Genomic DNA, 20,458 nt, shown 5'->3' on the forward strand with positions numbered 1-20,458 from the left:
ACTCTCACCGTCGAGTGGCTCCTAGTCACAGAAGGACGACTGCAGCCGCTGGTACAGGAGAGAAGCAGCAGCAGCAGCACGTGTGCGCACCTGGCCCAAAGAGCTGTCCCATTCAGGAGCGGGGGACAAGCGGCACAGCAGACGCCCAGCCTTAACGGTGCTGTGCTTGTGCCCATCCCTTGGCGGAAGGACAAAGGACTCGCGCGCCCGGAGTCCCGGGAGGACCCCCATCGGTGTGGAATCCCGTGCCGTTTCCGATTGAGCTCTCACAGGTAGCTCGAGAGAGAGTATAATTCCTCCTGTTTTACAGGTGCACAAGGAGACTTGGAAAGAGTCCCCTTTCTTGGGGGAGGTTTGCCCAGGATGACACGGCCCTAATAATTGGGCGAGCGCCGAGCTTGCGACCTCCAACCCGGACCCTTGCAATCGGGCTCAGTGCGGCCTGCCTGGAGGAGTAGGACACGGGAAACCTCAGTAGAGAAGGGCCTGGGGAACATCCCAGTGGGATGAATTCGGGCCAAGATGGATCAAATTGTTCCCCCCCCCGCCCCCCCCGCACGCCTGTCGGAAGTCCTGAGACGCCGGTGCAGAGCTGGGAGTGGGGGAAAAGTCAGGAAGAGAGGCGTGGCCCGGCCGCGTTCCGGGGCGGGGTCTGCACGGTGGGGCGGGGCCGGAGGCAGGGTCCGGGTGCGGCTGTACCGGGGCCTTGGCAATCGGCGGGGCGTGGTCTGAGCTTTGTGGCGTGGTCATGCCGGTTCCGGGCGTGGTCTGTGGAGCGGGGCCTGCACCGGTGCACGGGGGCCATGGCGAACGGCGGGGCGTAGTCTGAGCTTTGGGGCGTGGCCATGCTGAGTGCAGGGGCGAGCCCAGCGCTGCCTGTCGGGGCCCACTCGGGTGCGCGGCCGAAGCGCTGGGGACCACGACAAGCGGCGGGGCGGGGCCAGGCCTGCGGTGGGGGGGGGCCTGCGCGGTGGGGAAGGAACTGCGGCGGCCCGGTGCAGCGGCAGCGTGGGGCCATGGCGGGCAGCGGGCGTGGGGCCGGCGGGCGGGTGTTGCACGCGGCGCAGGCCGAGGACGTGGCGTCGGCCTCCAACTTCCGCGCCTTCGAGCTGCTGCACCTGCACTTGGATCTGCGGGCCGAGTTCGGGCCTCCGGGGCCGGGCCCGGGCAGCCGCGGGCTGAGCGGCTCGGCGGTGCTGGACTTGCGCTGCCTGGAGCCCGGCGGCGCTGCGGAGCTGCGGCTGGACTCGCACCCGTGCGTGGAGGTGACGGCGGCGGCTCTGCGGCGGGAGCGGCCGGACGCGGGGCAGCCGGAGCCGGAGCCGGAGCCGGAGCCGGTGCCGGTGCCGGTGTGTACGCGGCCCTTCTCGCACTACGGCCAGGCCCTGTGCGTGCGCTTCCCGCAGCCCTGCATCGCCGGCGAGCGCCTGCGGGTGCAGCTCACGTACCGCGTCGGCGAGGGACCCGGAGTGAGTGTCCCAGCCCCGCGCCAGCCCCTCCTCCCGCCCCTCCTCGTGCAGATGCGCCCCCCTCATCCCCTCCCACCTCCCCTCCCATACCTCCGCCCTCTCCTCGTCTAGATGATCCCCCATGCCCCCCTTCCCCCCATCCCATCTCTCCGCCCCATCCTCATCCAGATGCTCCCCCCACCCTTCCCTCCCCCGGCACTGCTGTCTCTAGTCCACGTCTGCCCGAGGAGGTCACCTCCTCCAGGCTGGACAGCAGACGGTTCACGAACAGAACTTAGGGTTGTCGCTGCGCTCGGCCTAGGCCGGGCCCTGGTGACGAGCTGATCCGCTCTCCTCCAGGGTGGCCTGACAGTGCTGGCTGGTTACCCGCTGCTGACTCAGTCCTTTGTCCCAGGTGCCCACCTAATGCCTCGGGCTGAAACAGCTCGAAACTGGGCAGTTAGTAGTGTTTCCTCCTGCGAAGTCCTGGATTTGATGAACAAAAAAATCTGAGTAAAAGTGAGAACCAGAATTAGGGTGTACCAGGCTTTGTAATAACTTGGCTTTCTCACTGTTGGTTGACTCAAATCTTAACTGGGGGGCGGGGGTCGGCAAATGTTGGCGATCAGAAAGGGGAAGGTCATGTGTCCACATCTGTGAATGTCCGGGCATGGCTGCCAGTCCTTTCTTGGATGGGGTGTGCTACAAGTCTCAGCTGGCTGCCTGCCTACCACGGAAGCTTGCTTATTTGGTTGCACGTCCCCTTTTGCTGTTGGAACTCGCTCCAAGGGCAGTTCTGTTTCCATCTTTCACCATTCGGGAAGTAAATGGTGAAGTTCTTATGATAGAACTTGTTTAAAAAATTAAAGTCCAAAGCAATGTAGACTGACCTCTAAGGCAGAGGAGAAACCCAGGGACCTCTAGGGATAACATGCCATCTGGAAATGTGTTTGGTTGCTCTAGTATATTTTGGTTCCTGGTTTGGGGCAGAAATTAAATAGGATAACTGGAAAAATTAGGCCCTCCTAGATGTGCCTAACAAAAGTGGCCCCCCAAATTAAATATCGGAACTAAATAGCTTTCATTTAAGACGTGGCGGCAGAGATACACGCTTGACGAAGAACTGTCCTTTGCCCTGTGAAGGTCTCCACTGGTGGCACTGTGCCTGTTCCTTCCTCTCATTGCCACCGTCCCAGGGAGGGCTCTCACCTTGGACACCGTGGGTCGCAGCATCTCCCTGACTTGGACTCTATAGTGTGTGTCCTGCCAGCCTCCTTCATTTTCTTCTCTTCATGTCAATAAAACAAAGCCAAGAACCAAAGAAAGCTCAAGCAAAGATGATGAGAAGGAATTGTGGTTGAGGGGATGATAGTCAGTGTTTATTGAGCTAAGCCTGACAATAGTTACATGAGTTGTCTTTATATAAGTCCTAATACTGTGCCTGGTACCTCTTACTGCCAACTCATTACAGTTGTTTTCATTAATAGGATTTATTTTTAAAAAAGCTGTGTAGAGGACTTCCCTGATGGTCCAGTGGCTAAGACTCCGTGCTGCCAATGCAGGCGGCCCGGGTTCGATCCCTGGTCAGGGAACTAGATCCCACGTGCATGCCACAATGAAGATCCTGCGTGCCGCAACTAAGACCCAGCACAGCCTAGATAGATAGATAGATAGATAGATAGATGTCTAGATTACCAGGAAAACTGAGCAGATAGTACAGTCTCCATAAACTGCTTCCACACACACACTGTTTACCCTTTACTAGTGTTTTACAAGTTGGATACATTTGTTACAGTTAATGAGACAGTATAGATACCTTATTATAAACTGGAGTCCATAGTTTTTCCAGATTTCCTTAGTTTTTTTTTTTAAATAATAACTGATATTTATTGAGCAACTTTCATGTACAAGGTATTATTAGCGTTTTTTTAATTTTTATTTTATATTGGAGTATAGTTGATTTACAATGTTGTGTAAATTTCAGGTGTACAGCAACCTTAGTTGTTTTTTTTTTTTTTTTTTTTTCTTAGTTGTTTTTTTAAAAAATTTATTTCATTTTATTTTTTTGGCCGCACGGCATGCCATGTGGGAGCCTAGTTCCCCAACCAGGGATGGAACCCTTGCCCCCTGCAGTGGATGCGCGGAGTTATAACAACTGGACCGCCAGGGAAGTCCACAACCTTAGTTTTTAATGTGTCTTTTTCTGCTCCAGGGTCCCATCCAGAAATCCACTGTGTGTTCCGCTGTCAGGTCTCCTTTGGCTCCTTTTGGCTGTGACAGTTTCTCAGACGTTCCTGTTGTGGTGACCTTGATAGTTTGGAGGAGTGTGATACCCTCTATTGGAATTTGTCGTTTTTCTCATGATTAGACTGGGGTCATGGGGGTTTGTTTGTTTTTCATAGACTATTTTTTAGAACAGTTTCGGTTTCCCAGCACAACTGAGCAGAAGTTCACAGAGATAAGGTGTCGTTTTTGTAACGTCGTATTGAGGGCAACAGTATTGACAGGATTTATGGCTGCTGTGCTGACCTCCGGTCACCAGGCTGAGGCAGAGCTTGTTGGGTTTCTGCACCAGGACGTTCCTCTCTCTCCCCTGCTTCCGTCTGTACTGGACTCTGGAACGAGACTCATCACACACACACACACACACACACACACACACACCTCTCTCTCTCCCTCTCTCTCTCTCTCTCTCTCTCTCTCTCTCTCTCTCTCTCAAGCAAAGAAAACCCCAGCATCCCATTGTGTCTCCCTTGTGCCTCTTAAAAATTGGTCTCAGGACTTCCCTGGTGGTCCGGTGGTTAAGAATCTGCCTTCCAAAAAAAAAAAAAAGAATCTGCCTTCCAGTACAGGGGGTGTGGGTTCCAACCCTGGTTGGGGAACTGAGATCCCACACGCCGCAGAGCAACTAAGCCCACGCGCCACAACTAGAGGGAAGCCTGCATGCCGCAACTAAGACCCCACGCAGCCAGATTAATTAATAATTAATTTTAAAAAAGAACAAGAGACCCCTCAGGGAATGTTCTCGTTCTTAAGTCTCGTTCCCAGGGGGAAAAAAATTGGTCTCAAGTGCCTCTGTGCTCAAAGCCCTTCATCCCAGCTGCCGGGTGGGCGCCCACCTCCGCCGGAAGCCGCACTCCCCCGCGCTGTCCTCACGCTGCTGCCCACCTCCTGGAGGGACTCTCCTCCCTTCCTTCCTGCTGTCTAAATCCTGCCCACTTTTGAAGGTCCAGCCAGGGAGTTTTGCTTCCCCTGTGACACCCTCCTGGAGTCACCTGACCCTGTTCTAGCCTCTCCGTGGTGTTCGGTGCTGACGCACCCTCCCTACCCCCCACAGTGGCATCTGTGTTACAGGTGAACTCCTCTTCGCTGTGGGCAGGATTTGGGTTTGTAAAAATCGTTCAAATGTGCTCTTGATTAAGGGTTGTCAGAAGACAAGTTAAGAATCATAGCCAATGCCTATAATGTAAAACACGTTTATTCTGAAAGCGTAGATTGGAGGAATGGAGAACACACATTAATCAGACTCCTTGCTATTAGCTTCTGCTTTTCTGTGTCTTTTATCACAAGTTCAAGAACAGCTTCTTCAGTATTTGTTTTTTGGTGAGAAGTTACTACAGCGGGGGGGACAGAGGAGGGAGGCAGGACCAGGGGGTCGGAGGCCACCTCAGGAATTCTTGAGACGGCCCATGGGACACACTGAGGAGTGGCCCTTTCGTGGGGTCCACCCTTGGAAGTGGACGTCAGACCTTGGCCTGGACTCCAGGGGGGTTAAATACACAGGGGGAGAGAGCGTCTCAGTCTGAGCTGGATCGTAAGGATTACCTCAAGCCTCCCCTCCAGCCAGCTCCGCCCTGGCCGCGCTGGGCTTGTGCAGGATGTCAGTTCCGAAAGGTTCTTGCCTCCTCTTAGGTTTGCTGGTTGGCTCCGGAGCAGACAGCAGGAAAGAGGAAGCCCTTCGTCTACACGCAGGGTCAGGCTGTCCTGAACCGGGCCTTCTTCCCCTGCTTTGACACTCCTGCGGTGAAATGCACATACTCCGCTCTTATTGAGGTGAGCAGGCTGAGGGCAAATGTACCTGCCCTTGGGATTGAAAAGTTCATTTCTATCAGGTCATGTTTCAGGTGGTAGATTATTACATCCATTGGGGGGTACCTCTGAAAATCTCCTCCACCTGCAGAAATTTTGTCTGTGCTAAATCCCATCAGTTTAGCACAAGTTTAGTTTTTTGAAGCCTCTGTGCTTCCCAAGGTGGACCCCAGGCCACTGTCATCACCATGCAGGTTGCTGGTCATGCCGCCCTTCTAGCTGATCAAGAGCAGACTCTGTCCAGGTGAAATCTCCTAAGCCTTCTCTCTTGTCAGGTCCCAGATGGCTTCACAGCTGTGATGAGTGCTGACACCTGGGAGAAGAGAGGTCCAAATAAGTTCTTCTTCCGGATGTGTCAGCCCATCCCGTCCTATCTGATAGCTTTGGCCATCGGAGATCTGGTTTCGGCTGAAGTTGGACCCAGGTAGGAGACCAAGACCCCGCAAGCAAGACTGAACCAGCCTCTGAGCACAGAGGCCTCTGACCAGCGAGCGGACCTGCTGGGGTGGCTCTTGGGGTCACGTCGGAGCCTCCCGAGCCTGGGACCTTTCTGCGGCACAGGGCGCGGCCTGAATGGCCAGACAATGTGCCCTTTCCTCCCCCTCCTTCCCGTCTTCCTCCCATGTCTGCGCTGAGACCATCAGTCCTGCAGTGGCTGCGGTCCTGGGCCATCTTCAGAGGGAGATGGGAGCTCCAGCAGCAGTTTTAGAAGATGATCTTTATTAGCATCTTTAAGGTCTAAATTACCTTCTTGCTACTATATTTGCTTTTTTATCTTTGTAGCAAATCTCCCCATTTTCTCTGGCACTTAATTCCTGGAAATATATGGCCTTGATCTCTCTGTCTCCCTCTGGAGAGGCCCAGGGAAGCTGCTTGTCTGTTTGCTCCGGACACACAGGCCTGGACCTGTGGTGGCAGAGGGGCCTCCGTGAAGTGAGATGGGTTTAGTGGAGATAAATAAGGATTTTGTAAGGTTTCCTGAAAAACACATTTGACCAGGAGCACAGGTTTTTCCTGCCTGTCATCTTACCCACCAGCGTAGCATAGTCCTGGAGTGAGAGGGTCGGTTTGGATGTGAAGCCTGGCCCCGGTGCTGTCCTTCTCTCTGCCGGGCCCTCAGCCCCTGGAGGTGCTGGATTGGCTACAGGCCTCGGGCTTCGCAACTGGGCTCAGCAGTGGCACCAGGGCCATGAGATCAGAGGGAGAGATGGGTGGGGCCCCGTTGGCATCTGCTTCCGCCACGCGCTCAGGACAGCACCAGCCCTGAGAGACGAGGGGTCCCTTCCTGTTGGACAGGACGGTAGGTGACCTGCGAGCATGGAAAATAGACAAGGGGAGGAACATCTTTTAGGGTGTTTACTCTTGCTGAGGTTCTGTTAGTAAGAGTAGAAGCTACTAAGGGGAAATGAGAGAACAGTCTATTCTAAATACACTGGATCACGGAGGTTTTTTGAACCCTCTGTACTGAAGTGACGACACAATACGTTAATCCAGGTGACAGAACCCGTTTTACTGGAGCTGTTGACTTACTCCTGTCCCCTGTCAGGTGGACAGTCCTTGCCTCCTGGGTCATGTCGGAGGGTCTTGCGGGAGTCTGTCGAGTGGGAGGGTCTTCTGTCTAGTCCCCGTTACCGCAGGGGGAAAACCCTGGGCAGGAGAGACTGGTGGACACCCCCAGGGGCCCCTTTATGTATGGTCCCTTCTAACCCTTACAGGCAACACTGAGGGACGTATTGCTGTCTCCAGTTTGCAGTTGAGAAACTGTGGCTTTGGTTAAGAGCCTTGTGCAGTCACCTGGTTGGTAGAACTGGAATTCAAATGCAAGGGTTTCTGTTGCAGATCCTGTGCTTTTTGCCCCTAGAATCCTGGTGATGAGATTCCAGCTTGACTGAGAGCATCCTGGTTTCTTTGACAGAAATCTGTGTGCTCTCGGAAATGTCATGGGCGTCTGCGGCCTAGCCCGTTGTCGCTAAGGACGGGGCTGAAGGTCTTTGTTAGTTGTGGTGCCCTGGCTGGTGATGGAGCAGCTCGGAGTAGTGCCTGGGGACTTGGACTCTGTGCTGCATCCCAGGCCTGGACACGGGCATCGCTGTGAATGGGGCGGGATCAGAAACTTCCAACAGCGTGGCCTCCTTCATTCTCTGCCCCTCCTGCTGACCTTCGCCCTCTGGGGGCCTCACTCCTACCACGCCCCGCTGTGCCTGCGCCTCGCCCTGAAGGGCCGCGCTTGCTCCCGGGCCAGCAGCCTCTCCCGGGACTTCTCTCCCGCCCGGGGGTGACCGGTCATCTCTCGCCCACACCCCAGGCCCTCCGGCTTGTCCTGCTGCCCGCATCCATCCAGCCCGGGCTCCTGCCATCCCCTTTCTCCACTCAGCACCTTTCTCCACTCAGCGGCTCTCTATTTTGAGAGACGGAGAAAATAATGAAGCTGTGCGTGGTACCCGTTCACATTTCTGGTTTCTTGGTGAGAAGCTGGAACGAGAGAAAAGGTGATGCAGGCGTTTGAGAGGTTTCCGTGCGCTCAGCCGTCCTTTACTCACCTTTGCATCTCGCGCCCCTTAAACTGCCTCTCCAGTTTTCCTTTCAGACGCCGGCCCCTCCCTCCAAGCACGGGGTCTCGGCTCTGCTTTGTGGAGATGTTTGGTCTGTCGGGTACGATTGTGTCCTGCACGAACAAGGTCCCTCCGTCTGCTCTCACCCCCCATTCGTCCGTCTGGACCCCGACGATAGGTCCTTTCTTTGTTAAAGCCAATCTCTTCATCTGACCCGTTGACTCACCCCCACCCCCATCCTCTGGGCTTTGCCTCATCGTTTAGTCCCGTCTTCACACCTGCGGCCTCCACCCCCAGCTGGCCAACTGGCTCTTTCCTCTCCACCCCTGGAGTCCAGTCCCCTAAACTCGCTGAAGCTTCTGGGGTAAGAGGCCGTTGCTCAGCGTGGAAGGTGCAGGGACTCGAGGACATGCCCTTGGCCTCCGCTTCCCGGTCCCGGGCCCTCCTGGCCGGTCCTCCCTGGGCTCCTTGTGGGTCTGGCTGCCCTGGGCGCAGGTGCCCCCGGTTCAGTCCTCGCCCCCGGCTGTGCCTGGGAAAGCTCACGCCCTCTCGTATTGAGCATGTTTCCTGTGTCCGCAGCTCCCTAGACACAGTCTGATGGTGTCGCCCCCTGCGCTCTGCAGGGGCAGCTGTGTCACGCGACATCTGAAGCCCTTTGTGCTCCGAGCTTGGGGCCTCTCCCACCCCCAACCTACCCCCGTCAGACCTTGGACTCTGGTCACCCCAGACCCCGGCGGTTCCTCGCCTGCATGTGCAGATCCCTTCCCGCTACGAGGCTCCTGCTTTTGCTGCTGGGACCCCCGACGCGGATCGCCCCGCTCCCCCTCCTGCTAGAACAGCCCCCGAAGTTCTGCCGAAAGGAAGCTCTCTTCGTCCTGGCCTCGCACCCACCCACTTGGCCGTCTGTCCCTCGACTGAGGATGTCCGTGTAGGGGGCGCTCCGTGGAGCATCGAGGGGCCTTGACACAGGCTTCGGCTGCAGGGCCCCTGAACTCGGGGTCCGCTCACCCTTGAATCCCGAGGACGGTCTCGGTTCCTCCCATCCCCTCTCAGCCTTGGCTTTCCTTCAGACTGGATCTTCTTGATATTTTCCCCCCTCACCTCTGTTTCCTCATCTTTTTACTGTGAAAATTTCATAATTGAAGATTCCTGCAGGAAGTTGAAGGAATGATGCATTGAACACCTGTCTGCCCATCCATGTTGCCGTACTAGGTTTGCTTTTGTGTGGATTTGTGGGGGTTTTTTGCTAGACCATTTAAAAGCAAGTAGATCAGCCTGCCTGTCCGAAGAGTGAAGACAGTTACCACTTTTCCGTTAACGTGAATTGGTTTATCTCTAAAGTTTCTTTCAATTCCAAAGATTCGATTGTGAGAATCCTTTCTAATCTCTCCGGGGGTACACCAGCATTTCCTACCTGAGCCACCGTATGAAGGGCCTTCACACCCGTCTCGTCTCCTTACCGCGCGCCTTGCAGATGGGGACTGAGGCTCGGCGGGGGGAGAGCCCGTCGCCTGCAGGAGCGCCCCCAGCCCTCAGCCCAGTTGGTGCAGGTGCTTTCAGGACGGTCCCGCCGTGGCCTCTGAGCAAGTGCTGCCTCCTCTGCGCCCTTGTCTCCAGGAGCTGGGTGTGGGCCGAGCCCTGCCTCATCGCAGCTGCCAAGGACGAGTATGACGGGGTCATAGAAGAGTTCTTGGCAACGGGAGAGAAGCTTTTCGGCCCCTACATTTGGGGAAGGTGTGGTATCGTGTGGACTCTCATGTCTCTGTTTTTACAGTGAGCCGGTCCTCCCCCTTCCCGCCCCGATCCGGGGGGGTTGCAGGGGGGAGGGGATACGCCAGGCCTCCTCCGCTGTGGCCGAGGAGGGGCCTGGGAGGGCGGGCATGGCAGTGACAGAGGCGTGCCCGTGCCCACGTTGCCGGGGTGGAGATGGGGACGCGCTGTCGGGGATGTGGCTGACTTGCCTCTCCCGTTGCTGGAAGCAGCTCCGTACCCATTTTCTCTTTGTCATCTTCAGACTTGAGGTCCCCTGGATAAGAGGCTCCGTTAGGTCTGTGTGACCCACGTGGGCCTCTGGGGAGCTGGGTGTGATGGAGCCCACCGCATGCCCACTGTGAGGGGCCTGGGAGAGGGAGGCCCGGTGGGCCAGGGGCGGGGGCAGGACTGAGGACCGGCTCGCTAGCCCGTACCGCCACCCCCGTCAGTGGCCGGGATGCAGCTGGGCCCCTCACGACAGCCTGCCTCTGGCAGGTACGACGTGCTCTTCATGCCCCCGTCCTTCCCATTTGGAGGGATGGAGAACCCCTGCCTGACCTTCGTCACCCCCTGCCTGCTGGCGGGGGACCGCTCCTTGGCCGATGTCATCATCCACGAGATCGCCCACAGCTGGTTTGGGAACCTGGTCACCAACGCCAGCTGGGGGGAGTTCTGGCTGAACGAAGGCTTCACCATGTACGCCCAGAGGAGGATTTCCACCGTCCTGTTTGGTGAGCCGCCCCCGAGGACCTGCCTCCGGTCCTGGGCCCGCGAGGCTCCTTCTGGGAGTGAAGGGAGGAGGGCGTAGTGCAGGGAGCCCGTGACAGCCAGGGAGGGCAACTCGAGACAAAGTTACGTGTAAGTAACTGTGCCCACCTCACTGCATGTCACACATCAGCAGGGGCTGGGGGCAGAGGGAGTCTCGAAAATGCCACGCGGCGGGATGAACTAGCGGTGGACGTGCCTCCCGCTGGGGCTGAAGCTGCCCTGTGCACTGTCCTCCCTAAGCCGGCGTCACCCGGGGGAGGGCGGCCCGGGCTGGCCCCCCAGGTACCAGTTCGCTTTATGAGCGAGTCGTCAGATCACTGTCATCATCACCTTGTACTGAACACCTGTTTTGTGCCAGATCTATCACGTACCACCTTCCCAGCGTCTGCACGGAGATACTGTTATTCCCATTTTACATGTGCGTTCACTGTGACTCAGAGAGGATAGGAAATGTCCCTCAGCCACTTCGCAGGTGAGGGCAGACCCTCAAATTGAGCCCAGCTGTGCTTTTCAAATACGTTCTCGGGAATGCCCTGGCGGTCCAGTGGTTAGGACTCTGCACTTTCACTGCCGAGGCCATGGGTTCGATCCCTGGTCAGGGAACTAAGATCCCGTAAGCCACGTAGCACAGCCAAAAAATAAAATAAAATACATTATCAACACAATCTCCTTATTGAAAACCCATGGTGTATCAGGTGCTTTTGTTATTTTTATTATTTCTCTGATCAAAATCTATTTTGGCACCTATGGAAAAGCACACACAAAAATACTTATCTGTAATCTCACTGTTCAGAGATAATCGATGGTTATCCTTTCAAACATTTTTCTGTGTGTGTTTGTGTGTGTGGATCATCAGACTGTACATGGTTTTAGAACTGCCTTTTTTTTTTTAATAAAGTTAAACATTTTCCCAAGTTATTGAGTTTTCTTCTACAGCTCCAGAGTATGGAGGCTTCATAATTTATTCAATCAACCTCCAGTTGTTAGGTTGTTTTCAGTTTTCAAACAAAATAATATTCTGACAAACATCTTTACATAGGTTCATGTGCATCTCAGATGATTTCAGTAAAGATAAATTTCTAGAAACATAATTGCAGGACCTGAACATTTTAAAGGCTTTTTTTTTTTTTTTTTTTAGCATATATTGTCTCCTTCCCAAGTTTACACTTTGATCCAGAGTCTGTAAAGCAATAGTGTACTGGCCGCTAGGACTCCCGCACACAGCTGTTCGTGTGCGCCGTGCACCTGAGGACACTGAGGCTGGCGGGGCGGGGGGTCGCTGGCCCCGATCAGAGCATCTTGCGAGCGGCGAGCGCCGGTGGCTGGTGCACGCCCGGGCCCTCCCCAACACTGTCCCCTCAGTAGTAGTTCTTTTTTTCCCACGGCATGTGGGATCTTAGTTCCCCGACCAGGGATTGAACCCGGGCCCTCCGCAGTGAAAGCGCGGAGTCCTAACCACTGAACCGCCAGGGAATTCCCTCCGTCAGTCGTCTTTAGAGCCAGAAGGAGACTCAGATGCTAGAAAAATCTTGGGTGACAGTTTCTCTTGTCTGACAGAACAGTCAGATGAAGAGATTCTGTTTTCGTGGGAGATCAAATTACCATCTCCACAGATAACAACACGCTGAACGGGAAAGGTCACTCACTGTCAGAGGGGAGGTGTGAGCGGGGGAGGCTGAGGAGTCAGCTGGCCATAGCCCCCTCTGCCCGCCATCCCTGGGGAGTGCCACCCCGGGCTTTGGGCCTCCGTCCTCTTTTCGGGGCCTGGTGGGCAGCGCGGGGGGTGCCAGCCGCTTTCCTGTCGCGCAGGACCCGCCTACACCTGCTTGGAAGCCGCCACCGGGCGGGCTCTGCTTCGGCAGCACATGGACATCACGGGCGAGGACCACCCGCTGAACAAGCTGCGCGTGAAGATCGAGCCAGGTCGGGGCTCCTCTGACCACCGCGCAGCCCCCATCGGGCTGGACGCACCTGGGTTCCCCCTCGGGAGGGAGGAGCCCCCAGGGCGCTTCTGGCTGCCCCGGCCGCTCCTGAGCGGCTCCGAGATGCTCTGTGTGTCTGGGTCCCTGTCACTTACTTGTCCCTTTGCTGCCCCTTGTCCATGGTCAGGTCAGCCCCGCGGGGTTTGTAGAGCGAGGTCACCCTCACCTCACCGAGGGCGTGGCCCAGCACCAGAAAGCTCGTGACTGCTCTGAGGTCATGGATTTTTGTTTCCTAAGATTTTTCTTTAGTTCCACGTGTGACTAACTTAAACCTTTCTGTGCAGTTGAAGCTCGTGTTCCTCGATGCCTCTGACTCTGACCATGAACTTCCTGTAGATGGGCAGTCAGTTCTGTTTACTCCAGAACATGCACAGAACCCAGCCCGCCCCGGTCTGGGCAGGCGCAGCGCGTGTGGGTGACGCATGGGGCTGGGAAGGCGTTGGGTGGAAGGACCCCCCGAGCACGGAGCCCCGGGCAGGGGGCAGCTGCGGTCCCCCTGAGCCTGCTCTCTTTGTCCTCCCATTGGGTCCGTCTTCAAGCCCCTCGAGAGAGGCCAGGATGGACCCGGAACATTCATGGCCTTGCTGTTCCTGGGAAGCTGAGTTCCGGTCTCTTCCATGGCTGCCCTTTGAATCCAGAGCTTTCTCTGCAGGTGTCGACCCAGACGATACTTACAACGAGACCCCCTACGAGAAAGGCTTCTGCTTTGTCTCCTACCTGGCCCACCTGGTGGGTGACCAGGACCAGTTTGACGATTTCCTCAAGGTACATCAGCTCTGAGGTGAGGGGAGACAAGCGGGGGCCCTGCTGCCAGGGGCTGTGGGTGACCGACCGTGCCTTCCTCCCTCCCTCCCTCCTCACAGGCCTATGTGGATGAGTTTAAGTTCCAAAGTGTCCTAGCTGATGACTTTCTGGAATTCTTCCTGGACTATTTCCCTGAGCTGAAGAGAAAGAGGGTGGATTCCATCCCGGGTGAGCAGAGGAGCCGGCCTACCGCTTCTAGGTGGTCGTGGAGGGTGGGGTCTGGCTCGCGCCTGGGGGGGCTGAGGTGCGCCCCCTGGGGGCGGCTTTGGGGCAGACCCAGGGGCCCAGGCCCTGTCCCACAGAAGGAGCTCGCTCCCCGCCTGGCCTCCGTTCCCCACTTTGCTCTTCTGCTCCTCTCTGTCCTCTGGTTTCCCCGTCCCTGGACATAGTCAGACCCTTAGCTCTGCCCAGGCTGCCCCCGTCCCGTGGGGCTCCCAGGGCAGGAATGGGGCAGCGGCCTCGCCTGCGGAGCGCGTGAGAGGCCTGCTTCCTAAGAGAGGGCGAGCACGGCCCGTCGCGGGCCAGGCAGCTCGATAGATGTGTCCCCACTTCCTGCTCCATGCTGGGCGCCGTGCAGCCAGCTCCCCAGCCAGCTAGTGAGGGGCGGGGCCAGGCAGGACCCCCAGCTAGTGAGGGGCGGGGCCGGGCAGGACCCCAGGCAGCTGGCTCCGGAGCCCGGGAGCATCAGCACGGCCGTTCTGGTCGTGGGAGCTGGGCCGCGTCCGTGCATGTGGCTCTGACGGCTGATCTGCAGCACAGGACACGCTCACGTGGAAAGGGGCGGCCAGGTCCATGAGACAGTGTCTAGGCCTCACGCTGGCTGGGACCCTGTGGAGCAGGTGATCGTGCCGGGCAGCGGTGCCAGTGTTGGGGGAAGAGCTTGGGACGGACGGAGCCTCGAGGTCTCAGGAGCGGCCTGGGCAGGTTGGCCGTGATGCTGCTGGGGAAGTCTGACGGTATCTTCTCCACTTCTGCCGAACAGGATTTGAATTTGATCGCTGGCTGAACACCCCGGGCTGGCCCCCCTACCTCCCTGACCTCTCCCCCGGGGACTCCCTCATGAGGCCGGCTGAGGAGCTGGCCCAGCTGTGGGCGGCCGAGGAGCTGGACGTGAGGGCCATTGAGGCCGTGTCCATCTCTGCCTGGAGGACCTACCAGCTGGTTTATTTCCTGGATAAGATCCTCCAGAAATCTCCTCTCCCTCCCGGTGAGAAAAAGTGGGTTGTTCCTTCAAGGTTGGAGGGAGACTCGCGATGCTCAAGGTTGGAGGGAGACGTGTGATGCTCAAGGTTGGAGGGAGACGTGTGATGCTCAAGGTTGGAGGGAGACTTGCGATGCTCAAGGTTGGAGGGAGACGTGTGATGCTCAAGGTTGCAGGGAGACTCGCGATGCTCAAGGTTGGAGGGAGACTCGCGATGCTCAAGGTTGGAGGGAGACGTGTGATGCTCAAGGTTGCAGGGAGACTCGCGATGCTCAAGGTTGGAGGGAGACTCACGATGCTCAAGGTTGCAGGGAGACTCGCGATCCTCAAGGTTGCAGGGAGACTCACGATGCTCAAGGTTGCAGGGAGACGTGTGATGCTCAAGGTTGGAGGGAGACTCGGCGATGCTCAAGGTTGGAGGGAGACTCGCGATGCTCAAGGTTGCAGGGAGACTCGCGATGCTCAAGGTTGCAGGGAGACTCGCGATGCTCAAGGTTGCAGGGAGACTCGCGATGCTCAAGGTTGCAGGGAGACTCGCGATGCTCAAGGTTGGAGGGAGACTCGCGATGCTCAAGGTTGCAGGGAGACTCGCGATGCTCAAGGTTGGAGGGAGACTCGCGATGCTCAAGGTTGGAGGGAGACTCGCGATGCTCAAGGTTGGAGGGAGACTCGCGATGCTCAAGGTTGCAGGGAGACTCGCGATGCTCAAGGTTGCAGGGAGACTCGCGATGCTCAAGGTTGCAGGGAGACTCGCGATGCTCAAGGTTGCAGGGAGACTCGCGATGCTCAAGGTTGCAGGGAGACTCGCGATGCTCAAGGTTGCAGGGAGACTCGCGATGCGCAAGGTTGCAGGGAGACTCGCGATGCTCAAGGTTGCAGGGAGACTCGCGATGCTCAAGGTTGGAGGGAGACTCGCGATGCTCAAGGTTGGAGGGAGACTCGCGATGCGCAAGGTTGGAGGGAGACTCGCGATGCTCAAGGTTGGAGGGAGACTCGCGATGCTCAAGGTTGCAGGGAGACGTGTGATGCTCAAGGTTGCAGGGAGACTCGTGATGCTCAAGGTTGGAGGGAGACGTGTGATGCTCAAGGTTGGAGGGAGACTCGCGATGCTCAAGGTTGCAGGGAGACTCGCGATGCTCAAGGTTGCAGGGAGACGTGTGATGCTCAAGGTTGGAGGGAGACTTGCGATGCTCAAGTTTGGAGGGAGACTCGCGATGCTCAAGGTTGGAGGGAGACTCGTGATGCTCAAGGTTGGAGGGAGACGTGTGATGCTCAAGGTTGGAGGGAGACTCGCGATGCTCAAGGTTGCAGGGAGACTCACGATGCTCAAGGTTGCAGGGAGACTCGAGATGCTCAAGGTTGCAGGGAGACTCGCGATGCTCAAGGTTGGAGGGAGACTCGCGATGCTCAAGGTTGCAGGGAGACTCGCGATGCTCAAGGTTGCAGGGAGACTCACGATGTTCAAGGTTGCAGGGAGACGTGTGATGTTCAAGGTTGGAGGGAGACTCGGCGATGCTCAAGGTTGGAGGGAGACTCGCGATGCTCAAGGTTGGAGGGAGACTCGCGATGCTCAAGGTTGGAGGGAGACTCGCGATGCTCAAGGTTGCAGGGAGACTCGCGATGCTCAAGGTTGCAGGGAGACTCGCGATGCTCAAGGTTGCAGGGAGACTCGCGATGCTCAAGGTTGCAGGGAGACTCGCTATGCTCAAGGTTGGAGGGAGACTCGCGATGCTCAAGGTTGGAGGGAGACTCGCGATGCTCAAGGTTGGAGGGAGACTCGCGATGCTCAAGGTTGGAGGGAGACTCGCGATGTGCAAGGTTGGAGGGAGACTCGCGATGCTCAAGGTTGGAGGGAGACTCGCGATGCTCAAGGTTGCAGGGAGACGTGTGATGCTCAAGGTTGCAGGGAGACTCGTGATGCTCAAGGTTGGAGGGAGACGTGTGATGCTCAAGGTTGGAGGGAGACTCGCGATGCTCAAGGTTGCAGGGAGACTCGCGATGCTCAAGGTTGCAGGGAGACGTGTGATGCTCAAGGTTGGAGGGAGACTTGCGATGCTCAAGTTTGGAGGGAGACTCGCGATGCTCAAGGTTGGAGGGAGACTCGTGATGCTCAAGGTTGGAGGGAGACGTGTGATGCTCAAGGTTGGAGGGAGACTCGCGATGCTCAAGGTTGCAGGGAGACTCACGATGCTCAAGGTTGCAGGGAGACTCGAGATGCTCAAGGTTGCAGGGAGACTCGCGATGCTCAAGGTTGGAGGGAGACTCGCGATGCTCAAGGTTGCAGGGAGACTCGCGATGCTCAAGGTTGCAGGGAGACTCACGATGCTCAAGGTTGCAGGGAGACGTGTGATGCTCAAGGTTGGAGGGAGACTCGGCGATGCTCAAGGTTGGAGGGAGACTCGCGATGCTCAAGGTTGGAGGGAGACTCGCGATGCTCAAGGTTGGAGGGAGACTCGCGATGCTCAAGGTTGCAGGGAGACTCGCGATGCTCAAGGTTGCAGGGAGACTCGCGATGCTCAAGGTTGGAGGGAGACTCGCGATGCTCAAGGTTGCAGGGAGACTCGCTATGCTCAAGGTTGGAGGGAGACTCGCGATGCGCAAGGTTGGAGGGAGACTCGCGATGCTCAAGGTTGGAGGGAGACTCGCGATGCTCAAGGTTGGAGGGAGACTCGCGATGCTCAAGGTTGCAGGGAGACTCGCGATGCTCAAGGTTGGAGGGAGACTCGCGATGCTCAAGGTTGCAGGGAGACTCGCGATGCTCAAGGTTGCAGGGAGACTCGCGATGCTCAAGGTTGCAGGGAGACTCGCGATGCGCAAGGTTGCAGGGAGACTCGCGATGCTCAAGGTTGCAGGGAGACTCGCGATGCTCAAGGTTGGAGGGAGACTCGCGATGCGCAAGGTTGGAGGGAGACTCGCGATGCTCAAGGTTGGAGGGAGACTCGCGATGCTCAAGGTTGCAGGGAGACGTGTGATGCTCAAGGTTGCAGGGAGACTCGTGATGCTCAAGGTTGGAGGGAGACGTGTGATGCTCAAGGTTGGAGGGAGACTCGCGATGCTCAAGGTTGCAGGGAGACTCGCGATGCTCAAGGTTGCAGGGAGACGTGTGATGCTCAAGGTTGGAGGGAGACTTGCGATGCTCAAGTTTGGAGGGAGACTCGCGATGCTCAAGGTTGGAGGGAGACTCGTGATGCTCAAGGTTTGAGGGAGACGTGTGATGCTTGTCTCAGGTGGCTGCGGGGCATGGGAGGGAGGGTGGCGGGTGGACAGAAGCCCAGGGCAAGGAGCGCGTTGGCAGAGGGATGCAGGTGCCCGCACGAGTGCCGGGTGGTGGGAAATCATAAAACCTGGTGCTTGTGGAGTCCTCAGCTTATGCAGGTCATTCTTCTAAGCTCACCCGGCTATGACGCCATCTAATCCTCATCGCTGCTCTGTGACCCCAGGGACTGGGGAACGAACCCGAGGCACAAACTGGTCCCACAGCCAGTAGACGTGGGGCTGGGGTCTGGACCTGCTGGGCCGCAGCTCTTCAGCACACATACTTTGTTGCTGCTTAGCCAGAAGTAGTATTCACCAAGGGGTGTGAACTCAGAAAAACAGAGCAAGGTGACGTTTAGCAGGTTGACGGTGGGATATCTGAGGCAGTGCGCAGGCTGTAGTCCGGGAAGGAAGGTGGGGTGACCACGGGAAGTCTATCTTAAGGGAAGGTTGGAGGAAGAGCCGTGGGAATTACAGCAAAGTCAAGACGAGGCGTGACCACCTCGGGCCTGAAGGAGCAGGAAGAACGGGTGGTCGGCAGCCTCCGTGGAGTTCCTCCTGGCGCCCTCGGAGGGCCTCGGGCACACACATGGCCGCCTCAGCTCATGGTCTGCTGGCGAAGTCGCTAATGACCTGTTTCTTTTCTCCAGGGAATGTGAAAAAACTTGGAGAGACGTACCCGAAGATCTCAAATGCCCAGAACGCGGAGCTACGGCTGCGATGGGGCCAGATTGTCCTCAAGAATGACCACCAGGAGGATTTCTGGAAAGTGAGGGATTTCCTGCACAGCCAGGTGGGTGACCGCCACCTGCCTGTCCCCCTCGCGCACACGGCAGGCAGGGCCTCTCGGACTGCCCTCTCGGGAGCAGGGGTGAAGGGCCTGGTGGGGTCCTGGGAGCAGGCTGTGGTGCCGCCCTGGGGGAGGAGCCCCAGGCCAGGAGCTCCTGCAGATCAGCCAGGGAGGCCTGCGGGGAAAGAGGCAGTCAGCACTGACCCGAGGCAGGGAAGGTCATGTGTCAGCGGGGCTGGTCTCGGAGGGAGGCCGAAGGCCAGGAAAGGTGAGTGAAGGTGAGATTATAGGCTCCTGCTCCCGGGGGAAGCCGGTGACCTGGGAGGGTTCAGAGACCTGCTGGACCCAGGTCACCCGGGAGCGCTGCCCTGCCAGGGAGGGGCCCACGGCTCTCAGGATGAACCATTCCACAGGATTCCAGAGCCGGGCTGTGGACAAGCCATGTGCAGACTCCCTCACCTGTTGGCAGGTACCTGCTGGCAGGTTCTCGAGCCCCTGAAGGCTTCCCAGCCTCTGGGTGTCAGGTGTGGCTGTCTCGCACTGACGTGAAGGCGCGGGTTTCCTTCTGCTTGGCTGCAGGCGGTCCTTCTGGGGCCCTGGTTTAGGTTTAGGTTCTGCAGCCTTTGCCGTGAGCTGTTGCCTCGGTGCCTGACCACTTAGAGCTCTGAAAGTTTTGAGTCTCCCATGTGCCAACCCCCTACTCGGTTCTGTTGAGTGTAGACATCTCCAGGAGGGTGAATACCGAGACCTAGCTGTGTGGATCTTTGGCCGCCAAGAAGATTCTGGAACACAAGCCCTCGTGTCTGGGAAGCCCCCCATTCCAGCAATGATACCCGTATCCCTTTTGGCCCCTGATCATGAGGCTGGGCAGGGGCTGGGGGCTGCAGACCACTGAGCAGGCTGATAGGCCTTGAGCACGCGTGTCTCTTGCAGGGGAAGCAGAAGTACACCCTCCCACTGTACCACACCATGATGGGGGGCAGTGAGGCCGCCCAGACCCTCGCCAAGGAGACCTTCACGGCCACGGCCTCCCAGCTCCACAGCAACGTGGTCCACTACGTCCAGCAGATCGTGGCGTCCCTGGGCAGGTAGAGGCTCCCGCCGTGGCCTCTGCGTCTGCAGACCGCCAATTCCAGTTCTCATCAGCTTCCCAAGTTCACGTCCCCGTGGGGTAACCTGTTCTCTGGGCTTGGTGTTTGGGACTCTGGGCTTCTGCTCTGACTGGACGGCTCTGGACCCGTCGTGCGACCAGCAACCTCCATGCTCTCTGGGCTGGGTGGGCGGCAGGCTTTGCCCTGCCCGCCTGGGTCTTGGAAAAAGCGGGAAGGATTTTCTTTTCTCTCTCTCTTTTCTCTCTCTCTTTTCTTTCTTTCTTTTTTTTTTTTTTTTGCTGATTCTTGAAGTACTGTGCAAAGGGCTGATTTCTGGTGATTCCTTTTTCGGGTTTAATCATTATTTTAATAAATATTTTTAAGTGAAAAGTATTTTGGTGACTGTGAAATCCCTTCTCCCTGGCCCCGCTCTCTGTCCTGAGCAGGTCAGGGGGAGACCCGGAGCGGGACGCCGGCTCCCTGTTCTTAAGGAGCCTGGGCTGGAGGAGGTGGGGTTCCCACAGGAGCATGTGAAAAGCAGAGGGCACGGAGGCCACCTCTTCGGGAAGACCCTGCACGTGAGCCGCGTCCCTCCCTCCGTGCAGCGTCCCGCACGCCCCTCCTCTTCACCGTTGCTGCTAATAAGTGCGCGCTGGAGTGCTCTTCCTGCAGCCTCTCGCCCTCCCCGGTCCTGGGTAACCGGCTCCGGCTCCGCGTGGTCTGTAG

General features: G+C 57.4%; 1 protein-coding gene and 1 non-coding gene across 2 annotated transcripts; both read left to right on the forward strand.

Annotated features, from left to right (window-relative positions):
* The first annotated feature begins 753 nt into the window (after positions 1-753).
* Positions 754-20,105, forward strand: RNPEP (arginyl aminopeptidase). The gene is made up of 11 exons (XM_057527850.1): positions 754-1,469; positions 5,361-5,501; positions 5,813-5,961; positions 9,707-9,823; positions 10,337-10,572; positions 12,419-12,532; positions 13,244-13,356; positions 13,455-13,563; positions 14,378-14,602; positions 18,502-18,644; positions 19,575-20,105. Exons 1-11 carry the CDS (start codon positions 846-848, stop codon positions 19,731-19,733), a joined length of 2,130 nt encoding a protein of 709 aa, XP_057383833.1. The 5' UTR covers positions 754-845; the 3' UTR covers positions 19,734-20,105.
* On the forward strand, positions 2,968-3,040 carry TRNAG-GCC (transfer RNA glycine (anticodon GCC)). Its single transcript has one exon. It is a non-coding gene; the product is annotated as a tRNA-Gly (tRNA).
* Positions 20,106-20,458: the final 353 nt, after the last annotated feature.

This window comes from Balaenoptera acutorostrata, chromosome 1 (assembly GCF_949987535.1).
Source record: "Balaenoptera acutorostrata chromosome 1, mBalAcu1.1, whole genome shotgun sequence".
Lineage (NCBI taxonomy): Eukaryota > Metazoa > Chordata > Mammalia > Artiodactyla > Balaenopteridae > Balaenoptera > Balaenoptera acutorostrata.

Bases quoted from the DNA above. Each gene is read 5' to 3' on its own strand.
- RNPEP (XM_057527850.1), top strand. From the start codon at position 846: ATGCTGAGTGCAGGGGCGAGCCCAGCGCTGCCTGTCGGGGCCCACTCG. The intron at 10,573-12,418 runs GTGAGCCGCCCC...CCTGTCGCGCAG, and splicing joins GATTTCCACCGTCCTGTTTG to GACCCGCCTACACCTGCTTG. The intron at 12,533-13,243 runs GTCGGGGCTCCT...CTTTCTCTGCAG, and splicing joins GCGCGTGAAGATCGAGCCAG to GTGTCGACCCAGACGATACT.